The sequence below is a fragment of the Sapajus apella genome, unplaced genomic scaffold (genome assembly GCF_009761245.1).
Source record: "Sapajus apella isolate SASKATOON/1434 unplaced genomic scaffold, GSC_monkey_1.0 scaffold231, whole genome shotgun sequence".
NCBI classification, from domain to species: Eukaryota; Metazoa; Chordata; class Mammalia; order Primates; family Cebidae; genus Sapajus; species Sapajus apella.
Window position 1 is genome coordinate 476,892 of NW_022437171.1, and position 17,708 is coordinate 494,599.

Sequence of the window (17,708 nt, forward strand, 5' to 3'; positions counted from 1 at the left end):
GGTGAGGAGGGAGCAGGACAGGTGCACTGGCCCTGCTGCCTGTCCTTGCTACAGCTTGCTGACACTCAGGCTGAGGGCTCAACTAGGCCTGTACTGTCCCCGCACTGGAAGAGCACTGGGGGCGTCTCAGAGGGATGGCCCTCGAGTTTCCCAGATGAGCCACAAGGCCCCGGGCCCAGCTGTCCTCCAGGAAGGGACTGTACTTCTTGCCCGCACCCTCATCCTCCCAGCACTGCTGTGTGGAGTCAGCTGGGCCCCAGCTCAAGCTGAGAATCAGCTCACACCCTGACACCACTGACTGGGAAACCCCTTGCCAGCCCCCTCCTCTCCTTGAACTCTCCCCATGACAGGCACCTCATCTGCCCCTGCAGGAATAGGTGGGCAGCAGCAGGGCAGAAGCCACCACTTCCCAGGGCCAGTGGAGTCTCAGAAACCCAGGCCAAGGCTGTGCTGCCACAGTGTGGACAAAGGTGACAGTGGCTGCTAACTCAATCATCTACAACAGAAAGAATGTGCTCCTCAAAGTCCTGGGGGATCCCCTGGTACTTTGACCCCCACAGCAATGACATCCCTGAGGCCTGGGTGAGCCTGAGTTCCTCTAACACGAACCCATGGGCCTCTACTGTCAGGAAGAGATTCATGCACATTCTTCCTTCCTTGTGCAGATTCTCAGAACACAGACTGCTTTCAGGAAAGACACCTGAGGGATGGGAAAAGCCGCTTATCTTGGTGAGAGCAGCTTCTACAGGCACACACCAGACACTGCACACCACACGCCGCACACCACACACCACATTCCATACACACGGCCTATAGGGAGCTGCCATCCACTTGGTGGGGGAACCAGGGCCCTTGTCAACCCAATCAGTCTATGTCCTCTGGCAGCCCACTAATCTCAGGCTACGTGGTCAGGGCTGCCCTTCCTCCCCACCCCTTGAGAGTCATCAGGGAGTCTCTCACTCAGGTGTGCTATGCAAATGGGATGGGGTCTCACTGTCCTGCAGGAGGGTGATGGCCTCTGGGATGGCCTTCAGGGGCTGGGCAGCCCCCTGGAGGCTAAAGCAGGCAGCATGGGCCTGCCTTCCGGTTTCCTTCCTACCTCCCACTCCCCTGGGAGGCCCCTCCCTTCCCTTGCTCCACTGAGTGATGCCTCAGCGTGAGTGCCTTCTGAAGGTTTCCATCTGGCTGAAGGAGGTTAGATGGGCAAGTAGATGCTACTAGAGGTGGCTTTTCCAGTGTTAGAACAAACTGTACCAGGTGACACTGCTGACACAGGTCTCTGGACAGGGGCTAAAGCTAGGTCGCAGCAGGGACTCCTAGGACTTCAACACCCAGGGAGAGTTTTATAATCAGATACTGTCACTTCGAAGAAGCAGACAGAGCCATTCTCCCTATAGCTGTTAGGATTCAGTGCATCCGTGAATACTCCTACTACGTGTTCAGCAAAAGGCAGCTACCACCAACAGGTATGCTAATAGCTGCACCCCCCAGATGCCACTGGGAGCTCCACAGGGAGCTGGGATTGCCAGCCACCTCACTGTCACCCTGATGAAGTCCAGGGCTGGGGACGAGCATGCCTGTTGTGTTCCTGGCAGTGTGCCCACTGGGCAGCTGCCCTGGGAGGGTCTGCAGGAGAGCTGCTGCCAGTGGGCACTTTCCATGATGATTTTCTGGAGGGGCTTAATGTTGGACAGAAAACCACTTGAGCATGAAGGAAAGTAGCCACTCCTGAAGGCAGGCCAGGGCTGGCTGGGCAAGCTGAGTTGTCCTCAAATGGGCCCACCCTTAAGGACCCAGCAGACCTACGGCTAGTCACTGCCAGGGGTGGGCCATGCCACACAGAGGCCAGGGAGCTGCAGCTGGCCCGGCACCTACCTTGCTCAGGTACTCCCTCATCACCTGGATGAAGTAGGGCATGGCCAAGTTCATGAGGTTGTGCCTCCAAGCCAGCTCGAGCACCACATCTGGGCGAAGCAGGTCATAGCAGGTGAAGAGAGCGGCTGTGAAGCATTCCCTCTTGTCTTCCTCCAGGAACCACTGAAGCAACTTCTGGGCCAGCTCAGCATCCTGCGATTCTGCGGCATGCTGCATGGCATCCTGTAGCCAAGGCAAACGCTTGCTTGGGCATCCTGCAAGCAGAGGCCTTGTGCCTGCAGCAGCTGGACCAGCAGGGCAGGGAGTGGCGCCAGGCTCCACGAAGGCCTTCCTGCACTGTGGAGCAAGTCTGGACCCATGGCCGAGCCATTCCTGGCACCCTGCTGCCCACTGGTACCCCCTCCAGGGGCTGTGGAGGGGACAGAGCATGGTCCTCTTAGCCCCTGTGGAACTGCCTGCAGGTGGCTCACAGAGGCACAGGTGCCATGGGAGACAGGAACTCTGGCCCTGAGGGCAGAGGGCGTGCACAGGTTGCTGTGAGGCAGGCACTGATGGGGGTTTGGGGGTTGTTGGGGTGTTGCAGAGGTGTTGTGCTCAGGCCCATGGAGCATGACACCAGGGGAGCAGTCAGGAGGGATATGGCTACTGCTCTAGAAACAGCAATTTGCTTTGTCTTCAAGTGGCTCAAAAACCCCTAACTGCTATTTTCATCCTTGCAAATGCATTTGTCTAAGACAGTATCATTGATAACACATGCACCTGACCAGTCCTGACCAGCCTGCACTTTCTGTGGCCATTCTCTACTTTTTAGCCCCACAACAGGCACTGGATCATCTGACTCCAGCATGGCCCTCTGTGGCAAGGGCTATTAGTATTCCTTTCTGAGACCAGGAACCTGAGACCCAGATGAAATCAGGTACACAAGGCCACTCCACCTGGAGTTGGCCATGACCCACTGACAATGACCTGTGCTCTCCAAGGATACCCTGTGGCAGTCCCAGCTCCACATACCCGCCCTGCAGCACGTGCCTCTGAGTTCCGCTTGGAAGGCCCCTGAGGACGCCCAGTACCCACATCCGCATGGATCCAACATGCTGAGCTGGCTCCAGAAAGAACTCTCTCCTGTCGGCATGCTGCTCACCGAGCGCTACCTCCTGTCCCACACTGTTCCTACAAAGGCACCAGGATTCTGACCCTCAAGTGAGAGCTCCTGGTGCCTTTGGGTCGCCACTTTGAGGACCTGTGACACCTGCTCCCTGCCGTGCCCTCCACTGGCCCAACCTACCCTTGCTGACTTGTCCTCCACATGTGCTGAAAGTGGGCACCGCACTGTCCCTCCTCTGTGGGCCTCAGAGACTGTCTCACTGGCTTCCCAGAGGACTTCCAGTAGAAGCAGCCCCTGGGAAGCTCCCAGTCAGCCTCCTGCTCCTGCGGCCTGGAGCCAGCTCGAGTTAGGCACTCCCAAGTCCTCTTCTCTCATCGCCACCCTGGCCCATGCCACTCTCAGGGCAGCTCGATCCCGGTCCCATCCCTGTGTCCAGCTCTCCAGTCTACACCTGCAGGACCCTGCTCTTCACTGGTGAGTATAGGAGGGCCCCACTGACCAAGTTTTCATCTAAATGCTACTTCTGTCATCTGGAAATATGTTTTTCTGTTGCTGGATGGCTTTGCCCCTGACTGGACACACTGTGACCTGGCCACCCCCTCCAGGAAGACTCCAGGAGGCTTCATCTCTGGCCTCAGGGTAGGCTCCTTCAATGGCAGTGCTGACCTTGGGAGGTATGTGGGGGGAGCCACCTGTGCATCGGGGCTTGTGGGCCCCATCCTGCCTCTACCTCCTACATGTAGCACCACACCCTCAGCTGTGACAGCCAAACATTCCCTGGGGCTACAGTCACCCCTGGCTTAGAGCCACTGTATGCTCAGCTACTTTCTATCTGTGGCTTTGTCCTCTGGACTCTCTTCTGGGCCCACGTGGCTTGGAGTGGGTGGCTGGCAAGGCCAGTAGACCTCTGGCAGCACTTACGGCCCTGCTCACTCATCATTGCCTGAGTGTGGAGGAGGCTGTGTTTAAGCCCCTGACAGGGTCCACATGGGTGAGACAGACTGGCTGTGACCAGCCAGCTGAGGGTGGCCTTTCCTCAGTTGTGTCTGAGCCCAGCTGCCTCTTCCCAGAAGCCAGGTCCAGAGACCTCCACTTGGGGTCTCAGAGCCTCAGCAGCTTTTCCTTTCTGTTCCCTTTTCAGGAGCCCCTGTGGGCACCTCAGGAAGGACCACAAGCAGTGTCACTAAGGGCTGGATGTCACGGACACTCCAAAACACTGGAGGTGACAAAGTAAGGTCAAACACAATGCAACACTGATGCCAGGGATCACAGGCCTCCATGGAGTCCGAGCCAAGAGCCACAGCCCAGGAGCCATGAGAATGAAGCCCCTGTGCTGGACAAGAGGTGGCAGCTGTCCATGTGTCCTGGGAAGATACTCAGGAATGCCCAAGGCCAACTCCAGAAGTAACACCCTCAGGTCAAGTCCAGAGTCTCTGGGAACATGGAGACCTTGGGAATTGGCTCAGCTGTGTAACACAGCCCAAAGACCCTCTGGTACAACTCCACCTTACTCCCCGGGCAGATGTTCAGGCCAGGCAGAGGATGTTAATGCCTTCAGGGTCTTGGTGGTCCCTCCAGGCAGCCCAACCTGCCTGGCAGATGCCTGGACCCCAGTCGAAGAATGGTACTAAGATACCTCTTACCAGCAGAAAAACACATTCTTTTTTTTTTTCCCTCTCAAGTGATCCTCTCACCTCGGCCCCTAAAGTAGCTGAGACTACAGGTGTATACAACTGTACTCAGCTTTGAAACAAATGTTTTGAATGTGATTTTATTTTTTTCCTTTTTTTTTTTTTTTTCCAGACAGTGTCTCACTCTGTCACCCAGGCTGGAGTGCAATGGTGCGATCTTCACTCACTGCAACCTCCACCTCCTGGGTTCAAGCGAGTCTCCTGCCTTAGCCTCCCAAGTAGCTGGGATTGCAGATGTGCACCGTTATACCTAGCTAACTTTTGTATTTTCAACAGAGATGGGGTTTCACCATATTGGCCAGGCTGGTGTTGAACTCCTAACCTCAAGTGATCTGTCCGCCTTGGCCTCCGGATGTGCTGGGATTATAGGCGTGAGCCACTGCTGGGCCTTTGAATTTAATTTTAATTTAGGTTCTAAAATTCCTTGTTGCCTAGGGAGCAGTGGTGTGATCATAGCTCACTGCAGCCTCCGACTCCTGAGCTCAAGTGATCCTCCCTTCTCAGCCTCCCAAGTAGCTGGTACTAATATCCATCATTACACCCAGTGAAGTTTTTGGAAAGACAGGGTCTTGCCATGCTGCCCAGGCTGGTCTCAAACTCCTGGGCTCAAGCACGCCCCACCTCAGCCTCCCAAAGCACTGAGATTACAGGTAATTCCCCAAATCTTCATAGGAAGTAAAGTGGGTGCTAAGAAGTGAATCTTGCCACACTGTTTTGGTAGAGTGAAACTTACACAGAACTGCCACGAAAATAATCAACTCCATAAGGCTCTGTAAGTCTCTCAATCCAAACAATTTTTAAGGGGTTTTAGATCACTCTCAACTGTTACCCCATGTTCTAAATATGGTCTCCCCTTAACACCAATCCCACCACCCACCATGAGGATCTCCTGGTGAAGCTCAGAGCCAGGTCTCAGGAACAAGAGGGAAGGGGTGTGATCCCCAAAGCATCAGGAGGCACACTGAGGCGGAAGGGTGGAAGGAAACAGGGGCCCGGGACACCAACCTTGTAGAGATGATCCTTCTTGCAGAGCTCCACGCTCTGGGCCCACTGGTTATTGCCCTTGTACAGATAGGCCGCAATGCGCCTGAACTCCATCAGCTGGTGCTTCTCCAGCCGCTGAGCCAGGCTGATGTTGTCAAAGTTGTCATAGGCATCGATAGATGCCCTTAAGCCCTAGGAAGATAGCCTTTGAGGGATGGGACACTGATAGGGGCTGCCTGCACATAGAGCAGGCACATTGTGTTACTTGATGGCTGTTGCTATCACCATGGCCTTAGAAAGGCCCCTACCCATATATCCACTGGTGTCCCATAGGGCCTGCACACCCTCCTGTGCAAAAGCAGCCTGCTTTGAGAACAGAATGGCAGGTGCAGGGGATGAGCTCAGCCCACCCGGGATAGGGCTCCCTCCTGCACACCCACCTGATAGTCCTCCTCCTCTGTCAGCAGGTGGTTGAGTGCCTCATTCACACTCTTGTTGTTGTGGCTCTGGACTGACCGCAGGTAGGGTTTCACCAGGGGCAGCTGACCTGCCTGACAAGTTGGGGGAAACATCAAGGCACTTGGCCAAGCTTGTTCTGGGGATACTAGGCAGGGGTACAGGTGGGCACATGCATGCCATCCACTTGAATAGGCCAGCTCTGGAGCCTGGGGCACTTTCTGGACACTTGGAACCAAAAGGCCTATACTCACACAAAGAGGACTGTCTGGGCCATTCAGTGGATGCCAATGTCACCATAGACACTCACACCTCAAAGACACTGTGGTTTGGTTCCAGACCACCACAATAAAGTGAATATTTCAATAAAGTGAGTCATATTAACTAACGTTTATGCTGCAGCATGTTAAGTGTGTAACAGCATTACGTCTACAGAAACAGAGTACACACCTTAATTAAAAATGCTTTATTGCTAAAGAATGCTAACAATCACCTGAGCCTTCAGTGAGCTGTAATCTTTTTGCTGGGGAGGGTCTTGCCTTAATGCTGATGGCTGCTGATTCATCCAGGTGGTGGCTGCTGAAGGCTAGAGAGGCTGTGGCAATTTCTTTTTCTTTCTTTCTTTTTTTTTTTTTGAGATGGGGTTTTGCTCTTACGCTCAAGCTGGAGTGAAGTGGTCCAATCTCGGCTCACTGCAATCTCTGCCCCCCAGGTTCAAGTGGTTCTCCTGCCTCAGCCTCCTGAGTAGCTGGGACTATAGATGCCCACCACCACGCCTGGCTGATTTTTATATTTTTAGTAGAGATGGGGTGCCTCCATGTTGGCCAGGCTGGTCTCAAACTCTTGACCTCAGGTGATCTGCCTGCCTTGGCCTCCCAAAGTGCTAGGATTGCAGGCGTGAACCACTGTGCCTAGACAGCAATTTCTTTTTTTTAAGATGGAGTCTCGCTCTGTTGCCCAGGCAGGTACAGTGGTGCGATCTCAGCTCACTGCAACCTCTGCCTCCTGGGTTCAAACGATTCTCCCGCCTCAGCCTCCTGAGTAGCTGGGATTACAGGTGCACATCACCATGCCTGGCTACTTTTTGTATTTTCAGTAGAGATGGGGTTCCACCATGTTGGTCAGGCTGGTCTTGAACTCCTGATCTTGTGGTCCACCCACCTCAGCCTCCCACAGTGCTGGGATTGCAGGCATGAGCCACTGTGCCCAGAAGGCAATTTCTTAACATAAGACCTCAGTGAGGTTTGCCTCACTGACTGACTCTTCCTTTTATGTAAGACCACTCTGGACTTGTGTTGCATAAGACAAAAACAAACAAAAAGACTGCTCTGCAGCATGCAGTGCTCTTCAGTAGCATTGTACTCACAGTAGAACATCTTTCAAAATTGGCCTCAGTGCCAACCTTGCTGCTGCTTTATCAACTAAGTTTATGTACTATTCTAAATCCCTTATAGTAATTTCAACAATGTTCACAGCATCTGCCCCAGGAGTAGATTCTATCTTAAGAAACCACTTTATTTGCTCATGCCTAAGAAACAAGTCCTCATCTGTTTAAGTTTGATCCTGAGATTGCAGCAATTCAACCTCTTCTTCAGGCTCCACTTCTAATTCTAGTCCTCCTGCTGTTTCTACCACATCTGCAGTGACTTCTTCCACTGAAGTCCTGAACCCTCAAAGTCATCCAGGAGGGTTGGAATCCACTTCTTCCAAACTTCTGTTAATATGGAAATTTTCCTTATATAATGATGTCTTATTTATTTTCAACTTTTTGTTGATACATGATAGTTGTGCAAATTTATTGGACAACTATCATGTATCAATAATATCAATATTACATATGGACAACATATGTGATATTCTGATACATGTACACATGTGGAATGATCAAATCAGGGTAATTAGGATGTCCATCACCTTAAGTATTTATCATTTCTTTGTGTTGGGAACATTCTCTTCTAGCTATTTTGAATGCACAATAATTTTTTTTTTTTTTGAAACAGAGCTCTGTTGCCCAGGCTGGAGTGTAGGGGCATGATCTTGGCTCACTCAACTTCTGCCTTCTGGGTTCAAGTGTTTCTCTTGCTTCAGCCTCCCAAGTAGCTGGGATTATAGGTGCCTGCCATCATGCCTGGCTAATTTTTTGTATTTTTAGAAGACACAGGTTTCACCATGTTGGCCAGGCTGGTCTCAAACTCCTGACCTCAGGTGATCTGCCTGCCTCAGCCTACCAAATTGCTGGGATTACAGCATGAGCCACTGTGCCTGGCCTTGAAATGCACAAAAAATTATTGTTAAGGACAGTCAACTGACTGCTATAGAATACCACAACTTATTCTTTCTTCTTTTTTTCTTTTTTTGAGATGGAGCCTCCCTCTGTGGCCCAGGCTGGAGTACAGTGGTACAATCGCAGCCTAATGCAACCTCCACCTCCTGGGTTCAAGCGATTCTCCTGCCTCAGCCTCCCAAGTAGCTGGGACTACAGGTGCCTATCACCACGCTGGGCTGCTTTTGTATTTTCAGTAGAGACGAGGTTTCACCATGTTGGCCAGGCTGGTCTCAAACTCCTGACCTCGGGTGATCTGCCTGCCTTTGTCATTTGCCCTCCTTGGCCTCCCAAAGTGCTGGGATTACAGGCATGAACCACCATGCCTGGCCATTAATTAGCCTAATTTCTTTTTTTTTTGAGACAGAGTCTCACTCTCTTGTCCAGGCTGGAGTATAGTGGTGTGATCTCTGCTCACTGCAACCTCTGCCTCCTGGGTTCAAGTGGTTCTCCTGCCTCAGACTCCTGAGTAGCTGGGATTACAGGCAGCTGCCACTGTGCCCGGCTAATTTTTTAATTTTTAGTAAACATGGGGTTTCACCATCTTGGCCAGGCTAGTCTTGAACTCCTGACCTCTTGATCCACCTTCCTCAGCCTCCAAAAGTACTGGGATTACAGGCGTGAGCCACTGTGCCCAGACTGATTAGCCTAATTTCACTGTTGTTTTGTCTCAGGGAACAGGGACGCCCAAGGAGAGGAAGAGGGACCAGGGCATGGCCAGTCAGTGGAGCATTCAGAACACACACAACATTTATCCATTAAGTTTGCCTTCTTATAGGAGCTTCCCTAAACAATTACAATAGTAACATCAGAGATCACTGGTTGTGTGCACTGGCTCAAACCTGTAATCCCAGCACTTGGAGGAGGCCAAGGCAGGAAGATTTCTTGAGGCTAGGAGTTTGAGATTGCAGTGAGCTATGATCACACCACTGTACTCTAACCTGGGCAGCAGAGGACTGTCTCAAAAAAAAAAAAAAAAAAAAAAAAAAAAAAAAGATCACTGATCATAGATCACTATAACATATATAATAATGACAAAATTTGAATTATTGTGGGAATTCCTAAAATGTGACACAGAGACACAAAGTGAGCACACGCTGTTGGAAAAAGGTGCTGACAGACTTGCTCATTGCAGGGTTACAATCCTCCAGTCTTTTAAAAATCACAGAATTTGAGACGCACAATAAAGTGAAGTGTGATACGAGAGGTATCCTTGTATCTGAAACCTAACAGAGTTTGATACACTGGTGAATCTTCAAGTTGGCTAGGGGTCATTTCAGAAACTCTACAAAGGTGCTGTCATTCAGATAACTTTGTCAGAGCTAGCCCAATACACTCTTCTACCCGGGGTTTTGGCTGACTTACCTTTGAAAAGAAACTGACTGTCCGGGTGTGGTCTAGCCGGGAGGACAGCACCAGCAGCAGGTCATTGATGAGGAGTGGTTTGTAATCCAAATAGAACTGCAGGGCTCTGTAACATAGTTCAACGTTGGCAACCTGGTGGGAGGAACAAAGCTGAGGGTCAGTCCCTGCCCCTGTGTCCAGACACCCCAGGGCTCCTTCCAGGTTTTGCTCAAACGGCACTTTACTACTGAGGCCTGCCACGACCACCCCCTTAAGACTCAATGGCTCGTGAATGTGCCTCCTTGCATCCCTGAGGTATTTTTCCCCCTAGCACTGACACACCAAGCATTTTTCTTCAGAGGCCAGCCTCAGGGTTCCCTGCCTCAACCCAGCACCCACACTGGTATCTGATGCAGAGTCGATGCACAACCAGTATCTGCTGAATGAATGAATGAATGAAGTGTAATCAGCCAGAATAGAGCCCAACAGCAAAACCAAACAACACTGTATCTTTCCATCCAAGCAAGATTACCCCAGCCTTCCTTTTGAAGGCTCAGCCTGAGCTGTAACCAAGTGGACAGCACATCCTGTGACATCCCCAGAACTTTTCAGCTGAAACACTGTGGTGCTCAGAACCTGGGTGAGACCTGATGGCCAGCCCAGGCAAAGCAGACCATGCTAAGTGGACCCTGTGCCTGTCCTCCTGGGTCTCGAGGTCTGGCCAGGCTGCTTTGTCTCAGCACTTTCCCCACTGGTCTGCCACCATTCTCTTGTTTGGCGATGTCATTTGGTGGCTTGCTGACTGTGGCATCGATGTCCAAGGCCTGCACACAGCTCTGCTGTTCAGGGAACATGCCAGCATGGCCATGAACCAAGCCAGTGGTGGTAAGTGTGTCTGTGCGAGTGTGGGGGGACCTGGGGTATGTGCAGGGCACAGCTGGAGCTAAAGCCATGCTGGGAGCCTAGGGTGCTCACCATTGGAGACTCCAGCACCGCTAGGTTTGGGTAACCTGGCAAAAATGTGGGACCCGGTGAGGTCTTCTGACTAAGAGGCAGACACAGAGTGTCCTCATGGCCCCTCTATGGCTTACTGACCACTTCAGGGTCTCTGCTTTTTCCTTCTCTTGCCCTTTTGTGCTAGAGCACTCACCGTCACCAGAGATTCTGACCCAGACAGGCAGCAAGGTCCCTAGTACCCACCCCCATGGATGCAGAGCAGAATGGTGACCTGGCCTCATCACAAAGCTTCACCTGTGGCACTGGTGAGCCCCCAGACTCAGCCACAGGCCACTGTGGGTCCACTCATGTCAGAGCTCTAGGATCTGTCAGCCTTCCAGGCTGGCCCTTTACTCGGCAGCAGCAGGGCCAGGTCAGAGGGTCTCAACCAGACATCTAACAAAAAGAAGGGCGGTCAGGATGTGATGTGGGGCTGAGGGGGCGGGTAGGGACCCAAGCTCACCTTCTGTGGTGAGTCGCCTCAAAGCACCACCTGCTTCCCTACCAACTGCAAGGCTCCTTGGGCCTCCCTTGAAGGAGAGGAACCATCTGAAGACAAGCCCATTTCACTGAGGCTCTTCGGGGCATCATGTGAGTGGGCAGACTTGATGTGGGGCACCAGCAGTCCTGGCTTCTCTTGTGGGACACCTGGGACGATGTGTGCTTTGGGCTTTTTGAACAGGTCCATGCAGCATGGCCGGAACACCATTTAAGGCGGAGCACAATTGCCACGTTCTCACCCAGTTCCTCTGGTGCTGAGGCCTTCGAGGGACACGCACATCTCTGCTGGGTTAAGCTGCTGGGATCTGGAGTCCTCTGCACCACAGGAGGAATCAGGGGCCCTCTGGAGTGTCCTCCAGATCCAAGCTTAGAGACAGTATGGGGCGAGTCCATCAGCCATGTGCCAGGACACGGAACACTGGCAGGCCCATGCCCACTAGCACGGTCAGCTAGCACCCCAGAAGACATGGTAGTATCCCTGTTTTATAGATGAGAAAACTGAAGGCCAGGAGCGGTGGCTCATGCCTGTAATTCTAGCACTTTGGGAGGCCAAGGCGGGTGGATCACCCAAGGTCAGGAGTTAGAGACGAGCCTGGCCAACATGGTGAAACCCTGTTTCTACTAAAACTACAAAAATTGGCCAGGCATGGTGGCATGTGCCTGTAGTCCCAGCTACTCAGAAGGCTGAGGCAGGAGAATCGCTTGAACCCGGGAGGCGGAGGTTTCAGTGAATCGAGATTGTGCCACTGCACTCTAGCCTGGGCAACAGAGCGAGACTGTGTCTTAAATAAATAAATAAATTTTAAAAAATTAAAAATAAAAAAAAAGAGAAAACTGAAGCTCAGATTTCATCACAGGCTCCAGGTTGGCCGGCCAGTGTACTATGCTGCATGACCCACAAGAAGCGCCCACTGGATGCCAGGCACCTGCTATGGTCCACTTGGCCAGGAGGAAACATGAGGTCCATTGTATTCATGGGATAACGAGGTTCACAGCAGTGACACCCTAACCCACATGGAGAGAGACAGTGAATGGCTGAGCTGGGGTACCCCCTGTTTGAGTTAGCAAGGCCCCCTGCTCAGGCTGCCACTGCCTAGCCTGTGGCCCAGCCCTGTGGCTAAGTGGATTCCAAAGCACCTGCTATCGTGTACCCTAAATACAGACTGCTGTCACCCATCTGACTGGCCCCTGCACCAGTGAGTGTCCTCCTGTCCCCTTCACACCTGAGCTGACAGTGTCTGTCTCCCACATGGCAGTGTGTAGTAGAAGCATGGGTCACACTAGGAACTGGACCTGGCCATCAGCCCTGCAGGCAGCAGATGGGAGATGTTGTTCTTGCACACAGTGAGTCTCAGCTGTCCTGCTATTATTTTACATGCCACTAAGAAACAAAATAATGGCCACTTCCACCATGGCTCGGCAATTTTTAAAAACACCCTTGTATCAGAGGAGTTAAAATGTGAATAAAGTACACACAGGATTGATTAAGTATGGATTTTCCAGCACACAGACATATCTACAAAGCACCAGCCATACGTGCCAGGCCATGGTAAGGTGTGAGCTGGCTGCACTCCCTCCAGTAACCTGCAGACTCCGCTCAGGGTGGGACGCCCTGGCAAAGGCCCCCGCCTTCATGCACCACCATGCCCAGTAACACGGATGTCCTCCAACAAGAAGCTCTGGTGTGTGGCCTGGTGCTCAACACTGGGGTCCTTCAAACAGTTCCCAGGAAAGGCAGAGGCTGAAGGCCTCACCCTGCAGCCCACCTGCCACTCATAGCCACCCTCAGTCGCCGCATGTGGAAAAGAAGGCGCATGAGAGAGGCCACAGCTCACTGCTGTGCTGCTCCAGTCACAGCAGACAGTGATAAGTCAGTCACTCAAGGACCATGGCACAAAGTGCAGATACCCAATGCAAAGGGATGGGGGCCGAGGATAGAGAATTCCAGCCCCTTCACCAAAGTCACACACAGTGCTGGAGAGAGTGAGTCCTGAGGTTGAACTCCCTAAGAGACCAGAAACAAAACAACAAAGGCTCACTTGACCATGGTACCCAAACCCGACACCACCCAAAAGTGTGGCGGCTAGCAGAGGAACTTGGGTCCCGGTTTAGCCCAGGGAGGCTACAGGATGGAGGCCCACTCCCAGACAGGTAAGGCCAAAGGTCCCAGCAGCCTTGGGCTCCTTCACCCCCTAGGAGTGTTTACTGTGCCTCTCACAGGTGCCTGCACTCTTCCTCCAGGGCTGGCAATTTTGCAGGAAGAGACATGAATTTTAAAAATGGTCTGATGGTGAAAAACAACCACAGGAAGCGGGGCTGGGAGCCTTGAGCTGATAGGGCAGAAGGAAGAGCAAACCAAGGCCTGGCCACAAGGGCGTAGTGTGGTGGGAGGGGCAGGTAGGGCTGCAGGGCTTCAGGGCCATGGCTGCATGCTGGCCTGACCCTGTCCACAGCTTAGCTGTGAGGCCCTGGACAGGTCACCTGCTCTTCCTAAGTGTCAGTTTCCTTCACAGATGGAACTACCACCACTTGCCCAGAGGGTGGTGGACTCATACAAGTGAACGCACACACGGCATGGGGGCATACTGGCACTCAATCCACTCCCGCCTGTCCATTCCCCACACCCAGAATAGGGCCTGGCAGGAGCCAGTGCTCTGTGTCCCCTCTTACCTTGGCAATGAGGTCCTTGAACTGACCCCCCTTCCAGGCCTCGGTGGGGTGGCTCATCATGGTGAGCACGGCATTGTCATACTCCTCGTATTTGTCATAGAGGAACACCAGCTCAGCCCACAGGTGCGCCTGTTCTGCAGCCTTCAGCACCTGGACAGGGAGGCCAGGGTCGTCTTGTGCCGCATGTGGCCACAGCCGCCAGACTGCAAGGAGCAAACGGTACCTTTGGGATGTTGACACGGGACCAGAAGAGCTCCAGGTGCTCCAGCATCTTCTGTGGCTTGAATTTGGAGTAGAGGATGGCCAGTTCTGTGAACATGCCCATGTGGGCCTGCTCCAAGCCCAGGGCCGCTTCCAGCAACAAGATCAGCTCCTCAAAGTAGCCGCGATCCTGAAAGACCAATAGCCACATGTGGGGCAGAGTGATTGCACACGTCCCACAGCCACCCTCCAGCCCATGCCCACACTGCAGGGACCCTCCAGCCCATGCCCACACTGCAGGGACTGTGCTGGTAACTGGGAATGATCCTGAGGAGCCACGTGTGAAGAAAACGTGTGCACATGCTGTGCTACAGACCATGCCATTCACTTAGCAACTTACTGGATCATCTGACAATTACCAGTAGCACACTTCACTACAATTTTCAAGTTTAGTGAGTGCAGATTAGTAACACCATTTTTATGAAAAGAAATAGAAAAAGAAAAAAAAAAGGAAGTGGGTGTAATGGTGTCTGAGAATGATTGGTTTTAATCCCTTGCCACAGCTCATGACTGAGATCCTGGCTCCAACAAGCCTTCCACTCCACTCACGATGCCAGGCCGCTGCTGTTTCACTGTGTCCCTAATTATGATGGCCGGCCCCTTGCATTTAGCCCCACGCCCCTCTGTCATGCTCCCTAGACAAGACCAGATGTCTGGTTACACCCTGCTCAGCATGCAGAAACCCTGGAGAAACACCCAGTAACGAGACCCTCTCCCTTTAACGCCCACACCCCTGGGAGAGAGGGCCCAACCTAGAGGAGTGCCTCACACCTCTTGCTTTCCCAAGGAGGACACCCTTCTGTGCCCCCTCCACTCTCAGGCTAACCTCATTTCTCCATGGCACACTTGTCTGCTGGCAACATCCGCACCCCCCAATCAGCTATAGACAAGCCGCCTGTGCTTCTGTCTAGAACCTGCCCAGCCCGCAGCTCCATCCCACCGGCTCGCCTACCAAGGCCATTGCTCTGGTGACTCCTCCTTTCTCTTTTGCCTTATCTTTTCTCTCCACAGCTGGGTGCAGCGAGCATCCCGCTAATCCTCTTGTCCTAAACGCTTCCTCTCGACCCCATGGCCCTGCCAGCTACTATCCCATTTTTTCTACTTCCATTTGCAGCAAAAACTCTTCAAAACAACTGTTCCCATTCCTCTCCAGCCACCATCAGGCTGAGTCTGCCCCAAGCTCCACGTCACGGGCAGCCCCCTGGCCCTGCCATCCTGCTGTCTGCCTAGCAGCAGGCCCTGGCCCTGCTGACCGCTCCCTCTTCCCCAGTGCATCCAGAAGCCGGCACACTCTCTGGGTTTTCTTCCCACTGTACTGGCTGCTCCTGCTCTCTTCCTCAGCCCACCCCTGCTGGGCAGTCCCCAGGGGATGAGTGAAGGTGGAGAGGCAGACTGGATCATCTACATGTCAGCATCTCCCGGTTCACTGCTCTAGCTGGGCTCCTCTGCGGAGCTCCAGAAGTGTCTCCAACTGCCTACATGATGCTCCCACCTCAGCATCCAGTGGGCAGCTCAAGACTTAGCACCATGTGTCCAAAAAGTAATTCCTGTCCTTCCCTTCCACGCCGTACCTTCAGTCTTCCCCTCATCCACTGGTGATAACTCTGTATTTCTACTCATCCAAGCCAAAACCAAACAGAGTTATCCTTGGCTTTTCTCTCTCACTCCACATCAGGGCATTAGCATATCAAGGTGGCTGCTCATTCAAAGCATACATCCAATCCTGATGGCCTGATCACCTCTGACCCTGTCACCACCACCCTTAGAGTCACTGTCCCTTCTCGCCTAGACCACTGTAACAGCCTCTAGCCGCTCTCCCAGCTCCTGTCCCTACTCCTCAAGTATTGGTCTCACCACATGAGCCACCATGATCCTTTTACTTCTTGACAGCCCTGCACCCATCCCAAGTACAGCCCGTGTCCTTCCTATCAGCCTGAGATCTGGCCCTCTGTTAGCCTCCCTGCCCCATCTCTGGCTCCAGCCCCTTCCTTGAATACACAGCACATTCCTGCCTCAGGACTCTGCCTGGGCACTGACCCTTCCCTCAAATGTCCGTGTGACCATATCCTTCCATTTTTTCAGGTTTTTGCTCAAATGTCACCCCCTCAATTGGTGCTACCTCAATTGCCCCTTTATTAAACTGCACCCAGGCACTCCAATGCCCTCAAACCGGCTCCATTTTCCTGTATAACTCATCACCTTCAAACACACGATATCATTATTCGTTAGGTTTGTTGCTTGCCTGCCAACCTTGCTGAATGCCAACTCAATTACATAGAGGCTTTTCTGTTTTGCCCACTGAATAAATTATTGAGAATAATGCCCAGCACATAGTAGACACTCAAATATTTGCTGACTAAATTGTTCTTTTGTCAGCACTGGACTACTTGATTACCCTCCCTGTTGGCTTTCCAATTCATTTCTCAGGCGCCTCTCCAGGGTAGGAAAGTGTTTCTCATCGAAAATCCATCATACTTAGCCTGATAACTGGACACTGTGGTGCTGGTGTGAGCCCCTCCAGTCGACGTCTCACACAGTGAGGGGGTTGGCACTCAAGTTCCATGGCCATGGTGACACTGCTGAGCAGATTTGCATCCCATCTTCGTCTGCCTTGACTAACCACACCTGGTGTGTCACGTGGCTCTAGGAATTCCACAGGTGGAAACCCAGGCCCCTAAACACACAAATCACTGTCTACCAACCACTCAAGAGAGCCTACTTACAGCATGAACACACAAGGCCCCACCCTTCCAAAGGTCCTTCCCTCTCTTGCACATGCTTTGTCCCTAAGGCACTTGATAAACATGCCCCCTGGGACTACACACTGTGGGAACTAGGCTACGGCCTAGAGCTCTGCCACCACCAGCCCAGTATTCTCAGCAAGTTATCCAAAGGTTGTTCCCATCATGCAAGCCACTGACTGGCTTCTGAAGGCCCAATAACACAAGAGAATGGAAAGAGCTTTAAAAACACAAAATTCCAGCCAGCCATGAGGTCGAGGATCGCCAACAAGACAATCAAATTTAGTTTATAAATGACCAACTAGTACATGAATCTTCCTCTCAGAGGCCATGCTTCATATCTGCAGATGCAGCACTGTGACGGTCACATGCTAAGGGGATGACCGTGCCTTTGTATGGAGTGTTTAGGCATCACCTGTCATCTGCATTACCAGCAGAGAGCATGTCGTCACCTGGTAATAGCACATCAGCTCCTCCAGCTCAACTGCATGAATGACGATGTGAAGACCACACAGCTGAGCGAGAGGAAACTCCTGTCCATCCACGCAGGCAAAGCACACCTAGGGGATGGAGTGTCAGCGTGAGGGTCCCTAAGACAGGACATGGCACCACAGCAGCTGACTTACAAGTGACACAGCTGCAAATGCAGAAATATCAGCCAGTGGGGTGTTTTAAGTTGGATTCTGAACAAGTAGCTAACTCTAAGATGAACTGTACAAGATGGGGAGAAAAAATAATGACATTTATAATCTGCAGGCCAA

At 52.4% G+C, this 17,708-nt stretch overlaps 1 protein-coding gene and 1 long non-coding RNA gene across 16 annotated transcripts in view; one reads left to right on the forward strand and one right to left on the reverse strand.

Annotated features, from left to right (window-relative positions):
* Positions 1 to 17,708, reverse strand: part of CLTCL1 (clathrin heavy chain like 1) — a 105,740-nt gene that overhangs the window by 2,029 nt on the left and 86,003 nt on the right. For 7 of the 13 annotated variants that reach the window (XM_032271413.1, XM_032271409.1, XM_032271410.1 and 4 more), the window contains 7 exons: positions 17,400 to 17,507; positions 14,169 to 14,336; positions 13,946 to 14,095; positions 9,800 to 9,931; positions 6,096 to 6,206; positions 5,677 to 5,847; positions 1,876 to 2,097 (listed from right to left, as the gene is read on the reverse strand). In XM_032271413.1, the coding sequence (XP_032127304.1) occupies positions 1,876 to 2,097; positions 5,677 to 5,847; positions 6,096 to 6,206; positions 9,800 to 9,931; positions 13,946 to 14,095; positions 14,169 to 14,336; positions 17,400 to 17,507 (1,062 nt within the window). Of the gene's footprint in view, positions 1 to 1,875; positions 2,130 to 5,676; positions 5,848 to 6,095; positions 6,207 to 9,799; positions 9,932 to 13,945; positions 14,096 to 14,168; positions 14,337 to 17,399; positions 17,508 to 17,708 lie in introns of all 13 variants that reach the window. The other 6 variants (XM_032271415.1, XM_032271417.1, XR_004266042.1 and 3 more) reach the window with 5 other exon arrangements.
* On the forward strand, positions 2,224 to 11,824 carry LOC116544809. Of its 3 annotated transcripts, XR_004266045.1 has the most exons (4): positions 2,224 to 3,654; positions 6,120 to 6,176; positions 10,920 to 11,040; positions 11,519 to 11,824. It is a non-coding gene; the product is annotated as an uncharacterized LOC116544809 (long non-coding RNA). The 3 variants fall into 3 exon arrangements; XR_004266044.1 differs by having other exon boundaries at positions 10,920 to 11,824; XR_004266046.1 differs by having other exon boundaries at positions 6,123 to 6,176; positions 10,920 to 11,824.